Here is a 20141-nt window from a genome sequence, read left to right as displayed (position 1 = left end):
GTACCTCCTGATGGAAGAAAATAATACCACCCATGGAGGAGTGCAGCCAAAAAGCAAAAACAAAAAAATCAAACCCGATCAAGCCTCTTGTTCTGCCTCCTCATTTATAGGAAACACAGGTGACAGGAGCAGCCCATGAAATGACCCCCCACGGGGATGCAATCAGTAAAGCCAGACTGTGGGAAATGCTGTAGAATAAATGACCTTGTTTCCTCAACAAAAAACTTCCCGGGAAAAGAAAAGAGAGGTGGAAGGAGAATCTATAAATTAAAAGAGATTTATTAAGGGACATATCGATAATGGCAATGTACATACCTTATTTGCATCCTGATTCAAACACACAGGACCATTGTTAAATTTTTTAGGTGTGATAATGCTATTCTGGCTGTACATTTATTTAAAAAAAAAGAAGTTTGGATATGACATCTGGAGTTTGCTTAAAAAGCATCCAGGGGCTGGCTGTGGTGTGGAGGTAACTGGGAAGGGGCGGGATGAAGCAGGGCTGGCCACGTGCTGGTGACGGGGTGCAGCTGGGTTATGGGCACATGGGCCTTCAGAGTACCGTTATCCCTGATGGAAAGTTAAAAAATACTTAAAAGGTATCCAAAAAAACTGTCATGAGTGTTTGCCTTTGGAGAGGGAAACTAGATGTCCAGGGAATGAGGATGGGGAGACTGACTTTTCATTATTTTGTACTGCTTGGATTTTATACCATGACTTTTTATTACCCATTCATGAACATAAACTCAGTTTTTTCTTTTTTCTTTTTTTTGGCCTTCCCTTGCAGCACGCGGGATCTTAGTTCCCTGACCAGGGATCAAACCCAGGCTCTCAGCAGTGACAACGCAGAGTCTTAACCACTGGACCACCAGGGAATTCCCCATAAATTCATTTTTTAAAAAATCACCCAATTTAAATAACAAACTTCAAAGTGAGTTCTTGATCGTACTTTTCATCCAAGAAGTGCCTTTATTTCATTTTCTTCCAAAGAACAGGTTAGGTTCTTATCTCCTTACTTGAGGAGGGGGAGGTGTGTGAGTCCATGCTGCAGGCCGGTGATCTGAAAACTCTCCGATGTGTGATACTTCCACGTGGTCCTCAGGCACCGCGGTCACACATGATGGGTAGTACAGGCCTCCGCCCCACGTGTCCTCAAGCTCTTGGGTGTGGGTGGGTGCGTGGGGTGGCCTGTGAGGCAGCTAGGGCCGCAGAGATGGTAAGCTAAGGAGTTAAGCCCTTAGAGCTGCCAGACAATGTCATTTGAAAATACCAGGTATGAAATATAAGTAACAGTCAGCTGCTTTCCTTCAATCCAATTTCTCAGCAGTTGTGTGATCAATCAATTTATAAATCGATTGGCTGTCTAATCCACCTTGGCAGTCTTCTCTGAGGCTGACACCAGCAGCCTCGGCCAGGGTGGGGTGGGCCCCACGTCCTCAGCAAGGGAGGCAGGGGACCTCCTCTGGCGCCTGCCTGACTAGGGGGGAGGGGCGGGGTCACTGCAGCTCCTGGAGCAGGCGGAGCACGTTGGCTGCGTACGGGTTCTGCTGCCCAGTGGGCCCCCGCAGCTGCACCGGGTGGAGGCTGGGGTGGGGAGGTGTGAACTCCTGCGGGCAGTAAAGTTCGTTCAGGAGCAGCCAGGTGGAGTCCGGGTCTACCTTCATCAGGTGGAGGAAAAGGCTGTGGAGAGACGGAGAAAGAGAGTGAGGGCACGAGGGAGGGCTGCTGGTGCTCCACCCCAGAGGCTGCTTAGCGGGCTCTTGGAGAAAAAAATGATCATTGCATCACTCTGCACAGCAGAACAAAGCCCACTTTCATTCCTAATACAGGGCCATTAGGATGGTCCCAAAACCTAACAGAAAGAGAGGTAAAGAGCTTCATATCCGTTGACATAGAGGAAAGGAAAGTAGTTAGTCTGAGCAGAACAATATTGACATCAAACAAGCTCTTGGCAAAGAAACCGGTTAAATTCTGGGCTATAAAACAGCTCTCAGAAGGAAGAAAATGGATAGGGCCCACCCCTTATTACAGAGTCCACTTCGCTCACAGGACCAGCCCCGGTGCAGGGACTCTCTCTCCTGCTTGGGGAGCCTGGGCAAACCCTCAACTCCTGAGTCTCAGACCCTTATCTCTGACCCTCCAGCACGCTGCTGAACTCAGTAGTTGGCCCATTGCTGGCCCCTGAGAGCCATGGATTCTCGGTGGTCTGGATCCCATAGAGGGATCAGATGCAGTTATTCTCCCACAGCAGGATCGGCTGAGCCTGGCTCTGGGACCTTTAGCAGAGGCAGAGCACTGGTGCCCTATACACGACATGAACACAGCTGAAGGGCCGGGGCCACCCAGCACCAGACACCCACCACGGGTGAGGTTCTTTATCTTGGTCTGAACCGTGGGGTCACAACCCTTTGCCTCGTATCTGTTCACATCCCATTTCTGAACGACGCCCAGGCCACTGTGCCGGGTAATCCAAGTGTAGACTTCCTATACCTGGCTGACTCAGCGATTCGGATCGGGCTTTTCAATCTTGGGAAGGATGAGGTCCTCCCCTAGCTGGGCGGCTCTCTCTCAGCCACCCTGCCCATCTCAGCTCACGTATCACATGTGCGGAGACGGTGGCCTTCCTGACCATGTCGCCTAAGTGGTTGCCCCTTATTTTTAAAGTTATACAATTTTTATTTATTTATTTATTTATTTATTTATGGCTGTGTTGGGTCTTCGTTTCTGTGCGAGGGCTTTCTCTAGTTGCGGCAAGTAGGGGCCACTCTTCATCGCGGTGCGCGGGCCTTTCATTATTGCGGCCTCTCTTGTTGCGGAGCACAGGCTCCAGACGCGCAGGCTCAGTAGTTGTGGCTCACGGGCCTAGTTGCTCCGCGGCATGTGGGATCTTCCCAGACCAGGGCTCGAACCCGTGTCCCGTGCATTGGCAGGCAGATTCTCAACCACTGCACCACCAGGGAAGCCCCGCCCCTTATTTTTCTCCCTCAGGACACCCTCCCCAGCATTTATCAATTGCCTGTTTACTGACCATCTCCCATCTCCCTTCCTCACAGCAGAAGCCCCTGAGGGCAGGGACCATGTCTGTTTGGTTCACTGCTGTATCTCAGGCACTTAGCACGGCACATGGTTAGCACTCAACCAATACTTGATCGAACAGGTTTCATGTTTAATAAGGGACTTATTATGCTGCACACTAATGACTTCAGATGGCATCCCTCTTTGAAATAGTTATATTTTGTAAAATGATCTAAAGGAGAGGTCAACTGCTCACTACCAAGGAAGGACCAAGGATGTTACTAACAGGAGTCACGTTACCGCAGATGTCACTAGCTGTACGGCTTGCCTCCGTCTCAGTTTCCTCATTTCTAAAACTGCGGATGTACTTCACCCAGGGTTCTGCTGGGGTTTAAATGAGAAAACACAGATCCAGCCCTACACAGGGGCTCCCACATGTGATCCCCGTCTACCAACTAACAGTGGACAGAATCTATTTGATGGATCACATTTTATTTTTGATGACCATTCCTAGGAGCCTCTCCTGTACTGCTGGGCATCAGATAGGAATGTAAATGCTTGCTAAACAGAGCTAAATTCTGGTTTTTAATTTCGTTAATCTAAAAAGCCTGTGCCGTCAGGGGATTTGGGTTTTACTTCGGTGAAGCCAGTTTTGCTTTCTTCCTTGGGTTTAACAGACATATGCTAAGGAGGCAAGGGAGACAGGTGGAGGGGGCACTTTGACACATTTTCTGGCCTGTTTTGTGCCTGAACAATTTAAGTTTTCTTTACTTAGGATAATCTTGAGTTTATAACCTCAGTGGTGGTTGCTGGAGAAGTGATTAGAATATTCTAATTCATCGTTTCCACTTCACCGCAGAAAGGAGATGGGCCCTGCGTGGGAGACAAGTTTTGTTTAAAAACAAAACTATCTTTGATAATTAGAGTGGCAAGGGAAATTATGAAAAAAATGCACCAAAAATGGGAAGCAGATTTCTATTTACACGTGACACAGTTGACAGTTTTCCCTGGTGCCAAAGACTGTTAGAATGCAAATGGTTTCATTTGATTTTTTTTTTCCCCTTCAAGAACTGGAACAAGCTACAGCATGGGCGCACTCTCAGCTTCAAGGAGTATTTTGATCTGGGCGACACCAAGCAAAGTGGTGCTGTGGCCCAGTTCAGTCACAGCTCTGCTCTGATTTACACGGCATGGAAACGTTGCAGTGTTCATTTTTGGTCTCCTTTTTAACTTACTAAATGCGGGTGTTGTACTCAGTTGGCAGGAAAGGAAAAGGAAGGAAGCCACTCTCTTTGCCCTTCGAGATCCCTAAATAAAATGCCAACAGGGAGGCAAAGGAAAAATCGTGTGCAAAGTTCATCTTCTTTTAGTAAGCTAGAGCCATACTCTTGGAAGAATTATTTTGGGTCTCACTTCTGAGCTCTTAAAGAGGTAGAATCCCCAGAATGGCCGGTGGCAACGCAAGTTTCTTCCCCACCTCTGAGGCTGGGAGCAAATTATTTTGCCTTTGTGAACCTGTTTCCTCCTTCTCCAAAGGAAAATAATCACACCTGCCCCACCCTTCTCACAGGTTTGCTCTGAGGCTCTAAGGAGATGAGGTGCAGGAAAACACTTTGAAGTGTATAATGAATACACTGTTCCTTCCAGAAAGAGTGTGTGTGTGTCTAAGGAATAATTATCACTACCAACCCTGGCAGCACTGCCATACCATGGAAAATTCTCAGATGCTCTGAAAAGGGCAGAACGTTTGTCTTTTGTTTCAGTCATAATTTCCTTCATACTGACTTGGTAGGGGTCCCAATTCTCAGCCACTGGGGTTGTAATTTTGTCCATTACTTTCAGGAAGAGACGAATGTAATATTCTTTGCCCTCTGCATGCCTGAGGTCTGGAGCAAACGCCGTGCCATGCAACCAGGTGGCTGGCAGGCATAGCTGTGCTCTTGCTTGGCAAAAGACATGCAACCCGCTGAACTCTAAACACCGACAAATTCTGAACCTGGACCCCTGTTCACTTTGAGGCCCTGGGAGCTGAGCCTGAGACCCAGGAGGTCTTGTCTGAGTACTCAGCGGCCCAGCTTTTCCCCAAACTCCAGTATTGCTTTGTCCTGGGACCAGTTCCTGCCCTTCCTGAGCTGGGGCGAGGGGCTCCCAGACAATGAAGGGCAGAAGGCTGAAGACCTCGAAAGCATCCTTTTGCATAATCAAAAGACAAAAGACAAAGGGGAGACCTCTGCTTTGAAGCGATAGGAGTAACTGCCTGGAAAATGTCCCTAATACATCTTGAGACGTGGCCGAGATGGCTGCTGAACATGTCAAGTGGCCGACTCCATCTTTTTTCAAACCCAAAGAGAAACACTTTAAAAAAAATATACGTACACCATTTAACTCCTGAACAAAAATTTCTTTCTCTTTCCCCCAGGCCCGAATCAGTGGCTCCAGGGAGCACAGTTATCAAGAGATTATCTGGTCCCCAGAGTTTCGGCAGGCACTCAGCTGTGCCTCCTGCCTCCGAGTGTCCTGAGGCGAGTGATTATCTCTCAATAACCGGTAGGGCCGTGTAGCTTAAATGATAACTTGACTTTAAAAAATTTAGAACTCGCCGTTAGGCAGTTTCTAAGCAACCTCTGTTTCCATGGCAAAGAAGCCTGGTGTTTATACTGATTTTTCACTTAAAATGCGGCTTTATTGAATTTCACTTCATGCAGGCAGCCATTTCCCTGCACTTCAGCCCTATCTACAATTGACGGGTATCAGTAAGTACCTAATAAACTCCAGACACCAAACCAATAGAAGCAACTCATTCCTTTATGATCAACATCAGGTGTTCCGAGTGACAAAGCTGGGGGCGAGGTCGCCTGGGGAGCTGGGAAATGTGCCGCTAGAATCTGGCTGGCCGGGTCTGGTTCCCTCTCTGCATGGTTCACCAAATGTTTACTAGCGCCTGGTCCAGCCCAGGCACTGCGTCAGGTGCGTGGGACACAAAGACGGATGGACAAAGGCTCTGGCCTCAGGGCTCCCTGTCTGGTGGGGAGGACAGACTGACCACAGAAGCCCATGATGCAATGTGAAGAGGGCCAGGCTCAAGTCACGGGTGGGCCGGAGCCGGGGAAGGATTCCTGAGGTGGGGACGTCACTTCTCTGTACATCAATCAGATCGGTTCTAACCCCCTTCCAGCTCCAACACTCCCAGCAGTTCTCAAGCATGGGGGCTGGATCATGGGCCCTTCCACCCCAAATGCAGCAAAAAGACACCCCTCTGTTGAAGATGCAAATATTACAGAGTATGTCCTCACCATCTTGCGTTAGACAACACCTGCTCAAGGGGAGCTCTAGAAAACCACCAGCCAATCGAGACCCAGCAAAGCTAAATAAACTTAACTGAAATTCAGAGCTCCCAGCTCTCCTGGGTGACAGGCTATTCTTTCTCTGTCAATTACTTGCTTGAGGGATCTGCTGCTCCTTGTCTCTTTCTGGATTTATAAAATGCTCTCGTGAGCCGTCTGCGTAAACGCCGGTGGTAAAGAACTTGCGGCTTTGTGATGTTTATTTATTTATTTATTTATTTGGGGCATCTAAAGAAGTTATTCAGGGTGTCTCCTTAGGGACACGATACAGGCTACCTCTACGTGGGCACAACTAAATGCAAGCAGAGGGTAAACTCACTTGTTGGAAAGCAGGCACACCTGCAGAGTTACTTTGGCTTCCCTGTCATTCCCCTCTGGCAGAACAGCCTCCACGCTCTTTCTTCCTCTGGCCATCTCTTCTCCCGTGACTCCGTACATGATGATGCTACAAGTGAGGCTGTGTGTTTCCTTTTAAATAAACGGATGCTCAGGGTGTCGACGTGTCCGAGCCAGCAAGCAATGGGGCGATGCTTCCATACTCAGTAATTTACTCTAATGGGTCTCGGTTCATCGGTTAACCAGTATTTCAAGCCTGTCCTTTCTTGCTATTCAATTTAGCTATCTTCCTCTGCACGCGGGCCGTTTTTTGTTTCTAAATGTTGGAAATGGAGGATTATGACTTGAAGCAACAACTTACTCTCCAAATAAATACTACCAATTACCTCTGCAGCTATACATACTCATTCGACTTAACTCTATTTACCTGTTCACAGTCATTCATCTATCGATCGCCAACCCACACACTCACACAGAGGCTGATATTAAAAATATTTAAATGCAACGGGGACAGGATTTAAAACCATAAACACCAGTGGAAGCTTACGATGATAATCGAGTCCCTAAAGTACCACAAGACAAAGTACCATAGATGCTGTGGAATGACTCCATTGCTTTGCGCATATTTAAAAAGATATGGCACTGAGAGGCCCAATCTGCTACTGACAATTCAAAAATAAGCCAGAACCAAGAAGGGTTTAAATCCCACTGGGGCAGGATCTAAAAGCAGCCCTTTCCATCTGGCCAGCTCTCCCCGCTCCAGGCACCCCCCCCCCCACCCCCCCGTCGGCCTAAAGCCCATGATGACAACGCTGCCGGGCGCAGATTTCAAAGTGGCCCCAGCCGTCTGCACTCTCAGGCCGCAGGCCGTGTTCCTTGGTCCTCCCTGGAAGATGCACACCCTTGCAGATAAAGACATCTTCGTGGCAGCCCACCTGTTTTGCGCCCCCCTGCCCGCCACCCCCGAACTGTTTTCCTGTAACCCACGCTCTGGCACTAAGCCAGCAGCCTCCACTGATGGAGCCATCAGAAACAGCTCTAGGAAATGTACTTCTGCATTTACTGCAAGGACATTAGGAATAATCAGTCACAATGGTACCTAGTGTTCTTCTAAGATGACCCACGGGGAAATTTTCTCAGGGTTCAGCACCAAGGGAATTCCAGAGCTGTGCTTCCTTCTAAAAGCTTTCTTTTCTTATTGCAGTAATGACTGGAATTTGCGCAGCAGGTGCGTTTCCCTCTTTGCCTTGTCTGTTAGGAGGCCCAGAGCCACGCTGCAGGCTCATCTCTAGCGGAGGTGAAGAGTTCAAAGCCTGCATTTTATATATTAACCTCAACCCTGGCTTCACCTTGTTTTCCCTCTTACTATTTTTCCCTTAAAAAATGTCTTCACTTCTTATTTACCTTGCTGCATACACTTAAGTTTATAAGATGCTTTAGGTCTTTTTTGGAATACGGAGGAAGTTTAAATACTGATAACAACGACTATTGATTGACTTTTTAACTCTGGGCTGACATTTTGTGCTAAAGACTAATATACATGACTTTACTGAATCTTTGTGATAATTTTATTAGGTGGAAAAAATAGATATGCTTATTCTAGTCTTGTAGATGAGGAAACTGAGACTTCGAGAAGGAAATTAATTTGCCCAAGGGTATACCACTACTGAACAGCGATGTGAGGCCAACTCTACCTTGGTCTTCACCTTAGAACTCTCAACACAGTACGTGGCTAGTAAGAGACTCTAAAGCATCTTTTAAATAAATACACATATAATAAGACAATTGAGGCCATGTCCTTGGCTACTTTACTTGGTACTGAGATCATCAACATTCACTCCTGCCTCCCCTGCAAAGGGATGAAATGACCACCCTGTGGTCGGCCAAGGCTTCCGATATTTGAAATCTACTTTGTGCACGTGGTCCACCTACCAGGCTCGATCTCCCGTCAAGAGCATGGTGGTTCCTGACCCAGTATGGCATATACAAGTGCGTGTACGCCCCACACTCGGCTTTCCAACTGGGTGGGGAAATGGATGACCCTGGCAGATTATCAATCACATGACAACACCAAGGAAGCAGGGGAAGGACTGGCTGCATTTGATTTAAGTAGCACAGAGGTCCCTGCCTTCAGATCTGAAACCCAGCAACCCACTTTGTTTGTAATCTGCATGGCAGATGTCTCTTATCTTTGACACCAGGAAATCATGCCTATATATGCACAGTGAACAGCTTCAGATCTAAGTGTATTTTTAGAACAATGAGCCTTGAAAAGAAAAGCAGCAATGCCTGTCAAAAGATGGATAATGGGAAAGCTAACTACTTGGGTCTGGATTTGTCAACTATTAATCGAATGTCAAAAGGGAAAACATTAGGAGTGCCCTCATTTCCATAGGAAACAGCTTTGCAGCCCAAGCTCAGACAAACTGCCCACACCATTTAAGGGGATGAGCTACTAATTTCAAGCTCAGCTGAACTACTGGATCACCTCTGCGGCTCCTGATCCATTCAAATATAATAGGCCCACGTGTGGGTAAAGCGAGGAGTTGGGGCTCTGACGGGGATGAAATGAAAGAGCCTCTGCCAGTCTGGGTTCCTCCAGGGTTTGAAGGCAGCGGCTGCATTTTTGATGGGCTGGGATCCTACTGCTAGAAAGAAAGTGGGGAAGTCAGTCAGTAAATGAACCTTCAAACTCTTGGTCCTGGCTTCTCATGCAAAAGGCGGTAGGGGGAGGTAGAACAATTAACATGAAAAAGATCCTTCTGAGATGAAAACCCCAGTTTAGATTTCAGTCAAGATGAAGCAGGCTTCCAACAAGAAATACCATGCCCAAGTGTATATGTGTACATGTAACATATACACATTATATATTTGGCAAATTTATATATCTCCCATAAGGGTGTGTATACACACATAAATAAAACTCCAGAACGTAAGCACTACGAGGGCAGAGGTCTCCTCTCTCCTGCTCCCCTCTATTTTCAGTGCCTAGAACAGTGCCGGGCACACAGCAGCTTCTCAGCCAATTGGCAGAATGGATGAACGCCGAGTGTACTCTCTTACATATTAACGTTATTCATCCGCATGATGGTTCTGGAGGAAGGTGTTATCACCAAACCCAGTTTACAGAGGAAGGAAATGAGGTGCAAGGAAATGAAGTCATTTGCTCAAGGTCACAGAGCCAGTAAGATGTGAACCTAGGTTTGTCCACCTCCAAGACTGGTGCCCTTTGCCCGTACATACAATGGCTAAGAGAGGAAGATGGGAGGGCCCCCTCCCTTCCCCACCACACACATCAAGAACCACAGCATTCAGCACCTGTACAACCAGAAGGTGCAGCAGGCTGGTCACTACCTGCTGGCACCCTGCGTCCCCACCTGGGTTTTGGGGTTAACAGGTGGAGGTAGGACTGGGGGGTGGAAACCACGTGGCCTAAGAGCATTGTTGGGCATGGACTTCAACTTTCAAAAAATAGATATTGCCTAGTTTTGTTCCGTTTAGCCCCAGGGTGGAAGACTGACTGATTTATGCACAAGAGAGGGAGCCTCAGAGGCTGCTCAAGAGAGGCCCAAGGAGTGTGGTTTAAATGGAGTTGAGTTGAACCAGGCTGAGCATGTACTGGTTGGAAGGAAAAACACAGAAATTTGGGGAATGTGCTCTCATCTCAAATTCCTTTCACATGCAGGAAGGAAGAGCTCCGTGGCCAGGAAGGCACAGAACTGTGGAGGCCCACTGCATGCTGGGAGGTATCTCAGAGGCTTCCAGGGCCACTGGAGAATTTATATCAGCTAAGTCTGCCAAGGCTGAGATGTGGGCGTGGCGGATATAACCTGTTATTTTGTAATCCAGTGCTTATTCTCAGGGACTCGGCCTTATTTACAGCTCACGATATGCTGACCCCTCTTCCCATACCCCAAATATGGTTTTCTCATTTGTTATCCACTGAAGTCATTTAACTAGGTGGCCTTTGGGGGAGTCGGTATTTTTTCTTGCATGGCCAGTTCACAGTGACACCTGGTGGTAACAAATGGCAAGATTATACCTCGCTCTTACCCGCCGCCCCCCCCCTCGCCCCCCACCCCCAACCAAGTTGCAAGATTCATGTCCCTCCTTACAAGGCACATTTGCTAGATAAAAGCATTAAACTGGAATGGCATCTCCGTTCTTAGCATTTACAACCTTGGTTATATCAACCACCCCCTGATCAATTTCCATTTCTAGAGTTTACAGCCTGGATGTAAAAGCCTGCCACAAAGGCTCTATTTAATATGACAAATTAAAAAAGCAAACACAGGCTTGGTCATTCTTTGGAGCCAGGAGAAACAAACAGGAGGAAGGAAAAATCTGTAATGCACACAAAGAGGAACTTTCACGGCGCTGCCGAGTTCGCCTCCATGCCAGCGTGAGGGAGGCTGCCCTGCAGAGGTCCCCACCGCCACCTGCCAGACCTACAGACACAGCTGCTCATCCACCTCTCCGAGACTGCAGGAGGCCTCAGAGCAGCCACCTGCCCTCACAGGTCTCCTCACCAGCGCCGCCCGATCCAAAGCCAGCCGGTCATCCGCCCAGTGTCGGAAAGTCACTACTTCTGAGGGAGCTGGGGCGTCTCTGGGCGGCTCTGGCTTTCACTAGTTCTTTTGAATAAGGAGCTGAAGCTTGAGTTTTTGTAACCCTCTGGCTACAGATCTCCCCCTTGGGCCCTGGCAAAGAACACACAGCCTTCTCTTCTCCCCTGAGTGGGTGGAGCTGTCACTGACAGCTGCGTGGGGAACACTGAAGGGCACGTGTGGAAGCGGGGGGCTGGGGTGGAGGCTCCTGCAGGGGATCAGGTAAGAGATGAGGGTGACCTGGCCTGCCCTGGCAGCTTGGAGGTGAAGAGAAGCAGTTTGAAGAGAGATTTCGCAAGTTAGGTAGACAGGCTTCACTTCTGGAATGGATGTGGGGTGTGATGGAAAGAGAAGAATTCAGGACAAACAACCGGATGGATGTGCGGCCATTTGCTGAGCTGGGAACTCTGTCTCACTCAGGGGACCTCGTTCATTAGTTCCCGGAGGTCTGACTGTTTTCATACTAATCGGCCCACCCATCTCCCTCCCTTTGCTCTGTAATGAGACTCACAAAGAGACCAGATTTCCTATTGTCTCAGACGGCTTCTCCCATTTAGAGAGCTTATTAATTTCTGAATCAAGATGCCGAATCAGCTCCTGATCAAGGACAACACAGATATTTTTTTCCCTGACTTCAAAATAAGTTTGCAGATGATGTGTACGTAAAGCAGTCAACCTTGCACTTCCTCCCCGCCCAGCCCGTCAGAGGGAGGTCATCTGACTCAACCTCAAGTGGAACAAAGAGGCGCCGCAGTCAGGCCGTCTGGCTGCAATCTCCTCCCCGCAAGGCACCTGGAATTCCAACTCAAGAGTCAGTAAGGTCCAATTCAGGTTTAACTGCTTTCAGTAGCAAATAAAGAAAATTAGAAATGAAAAGATAATGAATTGTGAATATTAGCTTGTTTGATGGGTCTAAACTTGAAGGATGGGTATGGGGCGGGTGTAGGAAGAGTAGAATGGGACAGGGAATGAGAAAACCAGATCTTTGGGACTCTTGGCTGTAACAGGCACCCAGAAGAATTCGCTTCAAGATGGATTCATCATGTTTGTGAGTTGTCTTTTAAATCATAGCACAATTAGCTTCAGGAACACTGCCTGGAGGAGGACTATTTTCATCCTAAGTTGGTTCTTTAAGGAATAAGAATGTCCGGGGACAAAAAGCTCTTTGGCATGCACCCCTGTGCTTGAGAAACCATGATGGATTCTGGGCCTAGGGGATGTGACAGGAAAGGGACAGAAAGAAAAAACGGAACTGGGGAAATCAAGAGCAGAAAACTGCAAAGGATAATAAATCAATTCAAAGAGATATTTCCATCGCTCCAAGAGAGTGCAAGGTTTATAAGGGAGCAAGTTGGCTTTCCTCATTTCACAGACAGAGCAGCCTTTCAGCCCTTCAGGGAGTAAGATGACGTCTACCCCACCAAGGAAGATCAGGGACACGTTTCCAGAAGCTGATGAAGTGGGAAGGACTGTTTCTTTGCCCGGGGAGGTGGAGCTGCAGTGCCCAGAGCGGCAGGCAGTGCCAGGCCAGACCGGCCGGCTTTCGCCCCAGCTGCAGATGTCCAGGGATGGCAGTTGCAGAGCACAGGCTGATCCTGGCTAGAAGGAGAGCTGGGGAAAGGGGGTCAGGGTACGTTTTGGGTCTCAAGTCTGGGGAATGCTCCTGTGCTCAGAGTTTTAGCTTTTGTTAAATAGCCTTTAGGACTCTAGGAACCAGACATAGCTTCTCCTGTTAGAGGTGGTACAGCTACTCTCTAATAAGCAAAACTCTTAGAAATTAGAATCACATAATTTCAGAGTTGAAAAGGCCCTTTAAATCATTAGTCCAGTGGTTTTGAACGTTTCTTGGTTCACAGACTCCTATTATAATCGGATGAATGATGTGGAATCTGTCTAGAAACAGATACGCACATGTCTGCTTGCACACACACAATTCTGCATACAATTTGTGAGGGTTCACGGCACCTGACACCCATTAAGACGCTCTGTGGAGCCAAGGTTTGCTAGATCAATAACCCAATGCTTTCACCTTGTGGATGAGGAAGCTGAGAGAGAGGTGCCAGGGTCACCTGGTCACCAGAAGAGTAGGGCCTAGAAGCCGATCACCCTCTGAGCAGGAGAGTGCTTTGTCCCCTACAAGACACCACCTTTCTGCTTTTTGCCCCTTTGGAATTGTTGCTGATGCTGCAGCAGCCGAAAAGGTTACTTTCAAAGAGAAATGTGTCCAGTAAAAATACCATCTCTAGATGTTGGCACAGTTAAAGAAATCATCTTAACCTGGCAAGAAGAGAGAGAAGAGAAAAGAACAGAGATGCCTCAACTCTGCTCCCCATTAGCAAATCATCTATAATTTAGGACAAACGTAAAGAGATGCGGGTGATCAAGCAGACGTACCTCCTGGCAGCCTCTTGTAATTTCACGGGCTGTTTGGCACTGAGGTAAATCAAGCAGGCATCAGCCACTTTATTCAGGTCACCCTCACCTGCAGAGAGGAAAAACAAAACAAGCGTTGGCCCTCAGGCTTCAGTGGGGATGAGCAGGAACCAACTGCTGTCTGATGAAACTGGAACAGCTAGGCAAGATGCTGTGGGCTCTGTGCTCCATCCCTAAGTCACAAAACACAGCAAGGTAAATGGATAAATGAGGCCAAAGTGAGATGGAAGGATGTGCACAGGACAGGAGATGACAGGAGCACGGCTAAGTGAGGAGGGCAAGGGTGGGGGTGAGACAGAGTGTACAGTGTGTGTGCCCAGGCGAGACTGGCTGGTACCTACCTAGGTCTAGTCTCTCACAGAGGGGGCCCAGGCCCTGCAAGACGGCCAGCTGCAACTTGAAGGCCAGCGTGTGGAAGTAAACTGGTCCAGCCCTGGCACTGATGGGAGCCTGGCTGACTAAAGAGCCAGCCACCTTTGGCAGGACATCTTTGCAGAACCGGCTCCTTAGAAAATCACCACACTTGCCTCCCAGGGTACGCAAAACCTGTGGAAACAGACCCCAACCTGGTGACTGAACGTTGCCAAGGCAGCGAGAGCGCTAAAAGAATGTTTGCTAATTCAATTTCATCTAGGTCTCTGCTTGAAAAAGAAAAATAGAATTATTGCTGTTAATTCCTTGCCCATGGTTTGTGATTCTGACAGTTATGAATTTGGAGGTCTATGCTCCCGAGGCATGGCTGCTTCTATCCATAAATACAGATTACATGGAGAATAATTCAAAGGAATCTTGGGTTGGATGAATAGTATGGTTAATACCTGGATTTCCCTCCCTTTTTTGTTAAAAAAAAAAAAGAGCTTAAAGCAGTTCACATAGATCATCTCTTGAATCTTCCTAACATCCCTTGGGGAAAGACTTGTGCTTTTAACTCCAGCTAGCTGAACAAACATAAACAGGCCCAGTAGCTGAGGCCCAGCTCAGCTGCTGCCACGTGCAGGCATCGAAAAGGGCAGTGGCTGGCTGAGGTCCTTGGCTGGGTCAGGGCAGGGTCCCCAGTGGGCAGAGCCGAGTCAGAGTTCCTTCTGTTCCACGGCACAATCTCTTATGTACATCACCCTCATTCCATCTTTCACGACAGGCAGTCTCTTTGCATGTCTTGTTTTAAACCTTCTCAAGTAGAACATATTGAAACGTTTTGCTCCATTGCACAAGACTGAGTATACAGGATAATAAGAATTTCTTTAAAAATTGGTAAGCAAGGGACTTCCCTGGTGGCGCGGTGGTTAAGAATCCGCCTGCCAATGCAGGGGACACGGGTTCGATCCCTGGTCCGGGAAGATCCCACATGCCACGGAGTGACTAAGCCCATGTGCCACAACTACCGAGCCTGCGCTCTAGAGCCTGTGAGCCACAACTACTGAGCCCATGTGCCACAACTACTGAAGCCCGCGTGCCTAGAGCCTGTGCTCAACAAGAGAAGCCACAGCAATGAGTAGCTCCCACTCGCTGCAACTAGAGAAAGCGTCCACACAGCAATGAAGAGCCAACACAGCCAAAAATAAATAAGTTAAATAAATTAATTAACAAAAAAATTGGTAAGCAAGGCATATCCAGGACAGAGAACATTTACCGACTTTGCAGAGATCAAGGCACTTATTTCAGGGCCCTCAGCAGGACTGCACAAGGCCTTACGGACCTCAAGGGTCACTAATGGGTCTGGGAGTGGAAAAGCAGCCTCAGTTACAGTGCACGTATCTTTATATTTTTTCATTTTTCTATACTTGCTGTCATTTCAGATAACCTATTAATTTTCATAAAGGAAAACGGCACATCTGAGTGATTTAGCAAGACCTCCCTCCTTCCCTCTCCCCCCACCGCCCACATGTGCGTGCACATGTGTGTCATTTTGTGTATTTTGCTTTGGAAAAAAATATTAACGATTTTATATGTTTTAGATGTAAGCTTGCATTTTGGTCCAGTATATGCTGAAGAATCTTACAGAAACAAAATACTTTAGCCAAGTATATTAGTTGCATTCCTGGCTTCATTCTATATCCTACGCATCTTTTTTCTTTGCCTCATCTTGCTCACCCACTTCTAATTTATGTTAGCTTGCTATGGTAAATGTATCTCTGTAACTTGCCTTAAGTGCTTTTTAGAACAAGGAAGGATATAAATAAATAAGCCAAAATATGTGTGCTAATATAAGCCAAACTAAGTCAGGGAGAATAATACCTTACATACACAGAGGGCTTTTAACTTTTCAAAGCATTTCACCAAATAGTCCCACTTTATCCTTGACAACAACTATGAGAAAGGTGGGATAGGTGGTCATGGGCTTTGCCCAGAGTCGCTCAGCTGCACAGAGGATGCCCATTGCTAGAACCTAGTCAGTCTTCATCTTGACTCTTGTGCCGTGCACAGAACATGGGCATGAACTCAGATTCAGGTACTATCACTTCCTAGCTGTGTGATCTTGAGAAAGTTCCTTAACTTTCTGGGCTTGTTTCCTCCTCTGTCAAAAATGGGGATACTAGTATCTTCCTTATAAGGTTGTTGTACGGAGAAGAGCTCATGTGTGAAGTGCCAAGCATGCTGCCTGGCACAGAGGAGGTGCTCAATGAATACTGGTGGCCCTTCTCATCTACTAGTTCTCTCTGCTTCGAATTCAAAAGGAAACTGACTTTATTTTCTTCTTTGTGCTTTTATTTGCCTATATACTTTCTTCAAGGCATAGTAGGTCACAATCGGATAAAAAGAGAACTACCCGCAAAAGACACCACTGAGCTCCGTGCTCACTTCCCTCCATCCCCATGACTGATGGCGGTGGGGCATCAGTGCAGTACCTTGAAGGCTCTGAGCACTGCCAGGGGGTCATCATTTGTGAGTCGGTGCACGAGTGAGGGCCACGCCCGATGAGCCAAGGGAAGGAGCTGGTTCTTGTGGGACTGCAGAACAACCACACATAGATCCAGCACATCCAAAACCTGCAAGAAAAGAGGACAGTATCTCAGCAGATAGTAAAGGCTTGAAACCAAATACCTGGGATCAAGTCACCATTTTAAAAGAGTGAAACTTAGAAACTCATGAGCCAAGGAAATATTTACGAGTCCTGACTACATGCCAAGCACTGGCTAGGTACTGGGTGGGGGGCACACAGGGACAAAATACTTATGTTTCCTTTCCTTGGCTTATGGTCAAGTGGGGAAAGACTTCAGATAACACCGAAATAACGGGATGAATGATTACCAATTGTGACAAGTACAAGGAAGGAAAGTCAAGGGGGAAATGCAAAGGCACTAAAGGGAGGGATCTACACCATACAAACTGTTGGGAGGGCTTCTCTGAGGAAATGACTTCTATAAGGAGGCATAAAGGATGAGGAGGAGCTAGTCACATCCAAAGTGGAAGAGTGTTCCTAGAACTGCAAACAGTAACGAGGAAGACCCAGAGGAGGGAGAGCTTGCAGTGCTTAGAAAACTAAAGCAGGGCAGTGTGAAGCATGACAGAGGAGGGGTAAGATGGGGCTGGACCTCGAAGACGTCACATCAAGACTTTTTAATTTTGTTCTAAATGCTGTGGGGAGCCATGGAAATGTTCAGGCACGTGCTATGATACAATTCATGTTTTTAAAAGGTCACTCTGGCTGCTGAGTGGAGAAGGGACTTGAAGTGGGAGTGAGAAGAAGTGAGGAGGCCCTTGAGGGAGCCACGGCACACGTCCACATGGGAGGCGGGGAGTTACGCGGCTACATGGTTGTGGCCGAGGCAGAGAAGTGAAGGGTTTGAGATCTGTTTTGGAGACGAAATGGCTTAAATTGCTGAAGGACTCGCTCCTGGGGAGATGAAGAGAGGTATCAAAAAGAGCTGCTTGGGTTCAGGCTTAGCAACTGAATAGATGCAGGTGCAGCTTAATGAGATAGGAACAAAGGAGGAGGAGGAAACCAGGAGGGTGGGTGAGATCAAGTTCTGTACCTCTAAATGGAGAGGTCAAGTAGGCAGCTGGGACACAGGTCAATCTCAGAAGAAAGGTCTGGGGTAGACTAGATGTAAATTGGGGTTTTTACCTTCCCTGAGAATATGTTTCCTGATCTCTCATGTCTCAAAGCTCACTGAAGACAGACAACCTGCTCAGTGTCACAGGCAGTGGTCACCATGATAACCAAGTGCAGGTTTCCCTCCCGCACAGATGGGCCAGCCTTCCCAGAGCAGGGGAAGGTACACGTCTGAGTCAGGAAGACAGAGTGAGGTCTGCAGTAAACCCTTATTTGATGACTACTGTGTGCTGGTCACATGGAGACTGGAACAGAAACAAAGAACAAAACAGGCCCTGCCCTTGAGGGCTGAACAGTGAGGCAGGGGAATAAGAGAAACCTCAGGAGAGCAGAGTAGTACGGTGGAAATGGCTTTGGTATCGCTGACTGGCTTTGGATTTGAGTTCTGTCACTAACTGGGTAAGTTACATCATACTTTAGTGAATCATTCCCCTTCTGCCTGGAATGTTCTTCCCCCTCCGTTTGCCCCTGCAGGGCTGGCTCCTTCTCAGCCTTTAAGTCTCGACTTAAACATTATCACCCGACAACTGGTCTAAATCAGAATGTAGCTCCCTCTTATTCAACAGGGTTTGGTAGAGTAGGTTCCCAAAATGTGTTTACTACATGGGTGAATTTTCTATCATAGAACCTTCTTATTACCTTCATAGCATTTCCTCCACGTATATGTATTTGTGTATCACCCCTTTCCCCTCGAGAGACAGGAAGTTACATGAAGACAGGGATCATGTCTGCTTCGTTTCTTTCTATATACCCTCTGCCTGACCTATAGCAGTCCTCAATAAGCATTTAGTGAATAAGCGAATAAGTGAATGAGTGTATATGCCATGCCTGATGCTAACTGTTTTATATTTATAGTCAATGACCCAGTGAGGTAGGTACCATCATTTTCATTTTACGGAGAAAGAAGCTGATGCTCAAAAAGGTGAACTGACTTACTCCAGGTGGCATGGCTAGCGAGGGGCAGAGCCAGGAATGGAACTCGGGTGTGCAGTGCTGGTGCTCTCAATAGCTACAGTGTACATACGCTGCTACAAAGCCTCCAGAAGAGGGAAGACACTTTACTAATGTATCAGCCAGACACCACCAACAAAAGCCTCCTGAAGAGTGCCTCCTGAGTGGAAAAACCGACAATGCTAAGAAGTATCTCTGGGAAGACTAAACAAATTCTGCAAAACCCAGGTGCTGAGTGAGGTAATCTGTGGGTCAGGGTTTCCCAGCCCAGCACCCATGACCAGGGCAAAGTGCTCTCATCACTATCAGTAATGCATGGAGGCGGCTGTTTCTCACTCCTGTTTGGGGGTAGGGAGGAATGGGTCAGGCTGTGCTTTCCTTTGGGTGTAAGATCTGCCCCCAGGTGATTCTGAAAGCTGTGTCCCCCATGCCCACCCCGTCCCACTGTCCTGTTATTGGAGTCACTACTGTATAGTTTAAGTCTTTGCTGATGGGGAGGCTGCTTGGGAAACTGCTAGCAAACAAGGATGTAAGATTAAGAAAAGTGTTGGTGCCAGGCCTAGGATGAAAATGGAAACAGAAACAGAGACAAGGGCTAGCGTCAGGCTTGGACGAATGACCACCTCAAAATATTAAAACCTGTGTCCCACATTAAGTCAGCTCAGAAAGTGATATCCTTTCCAAATCATATGACTTTTTCCCCCTTGGAGATGCAATAACGCTCCAAAACTTTGTGGTTTTTAATTCTACCAAGGGGACTCAGATCCCTTTTGGCCTCTGGGCTGATACAGAAAGACGTAAGACTGGCATCCCACAGATAAATTCCTCCTGATGCCTTCTCTCGGCCACTGCACATGCACTGGGAGATAAGGGGGGGCTCCTTGCTCATCCACGTAGTCACTGCCAACAGACCAAACCTCAGTCCCGCAGCTCTGTGAATGCAGGGAAAGGGCCGCACACTGACCTTCAAGCGGATTTTCAGACTTTTGTCTGACATCAAGTGGATGCAGCGCTCCATCACGTCCGTGGCTATTTGGATCTGCACTGGCAGTGGTGCCTGCACACCGGGATCACTGCCGTTCTCATCCACTTCGGGAGGGTCTGACTGCTCCTCTGGAAAAAGAGCGTAACTGGGGGCAGTGTTTTATGAGAGATGCCCCACCCCAACTTGATCTCCCACCTTCAGATCAGGAGTAAGACTTACAAGGGAAAATGTCTGGGAACCGATCCCAAGGAAACCATGTACATTTGGGTCAAGCTATGAGTCAAGATACTCACCAAAGCATTACCTGTAACAGCTAAAAACTGGGGGAAAACCTTCCATGTCCACTCAAGGGGGTACGGTTATATAAACTATGGTATATCCATACAATGAATGGCACATTATGAGGGCCTGAAAAT

The 20141-nt window shown here is 47.6% G+C and overlaps 1 protein-coding gene across 4 annotated transcripts in view; it reads right to left on the bottom strand.

The window, feature by feature from the left end:
* Nucleotides 1-355: 355 nt before the first annotated feature.
* The window catches only part of TTI1 (TELO2 interacting protein 1), a 43734-nt gene continuing 23948 nt past the window's right edge, over nucleotides 356-20141 (bottom strand). For all 4 annotated transcript variants that reach the window (XM_059897863.1, XM_059897864.1, XM_059897865.1 and 1 more), the window contains 5 exons: nucleotides 19705-19853; nucleotides 16582-16722; nucleotides 14077-14281; nucleotides 13697-13784; nucleotides 356-1680 (listed from right to left, as the gene is read on the bottom strand). In XM_059897863.1, coding sequence (XP_059753846.1) covers nucleotides 1497-1680; nucleotides 13697-13784; nucleotides 14077-14281; nucleotides 16582-16722; nucleotides 19705-19853 — 767 coding nt within the window. In that variant the 3' untranslated portion in view covers nucleotides 356-1496. The remainder of the gene's footprint in view (nucleotides 1681-13696; nucleotides 13785-14076; nucleotides 14282-16581; nucleotides 16723-19704; nucleotides 19854-20141) is intronic.

The sequence above is a fragment of the Balaenoptera ricei genome, chromosome 15, assembly GCF_028023285.1.
Source record: "Balaenoptera ricei isolate mBalRic1 chromosome 15, mBalRic1.hap2, whole genome shotgun sequence".
NCBI lineage: Eukaryota > Metazoa > Chordata > Mammalia > Artiodactyla > Balaenopteridae > Balaenoptera > Balaenoptera ricei.
Note: the sequence above shows the minus strand (reverse complement) of the source record. Positions and strands in the feature narration are given on the sequence as shown.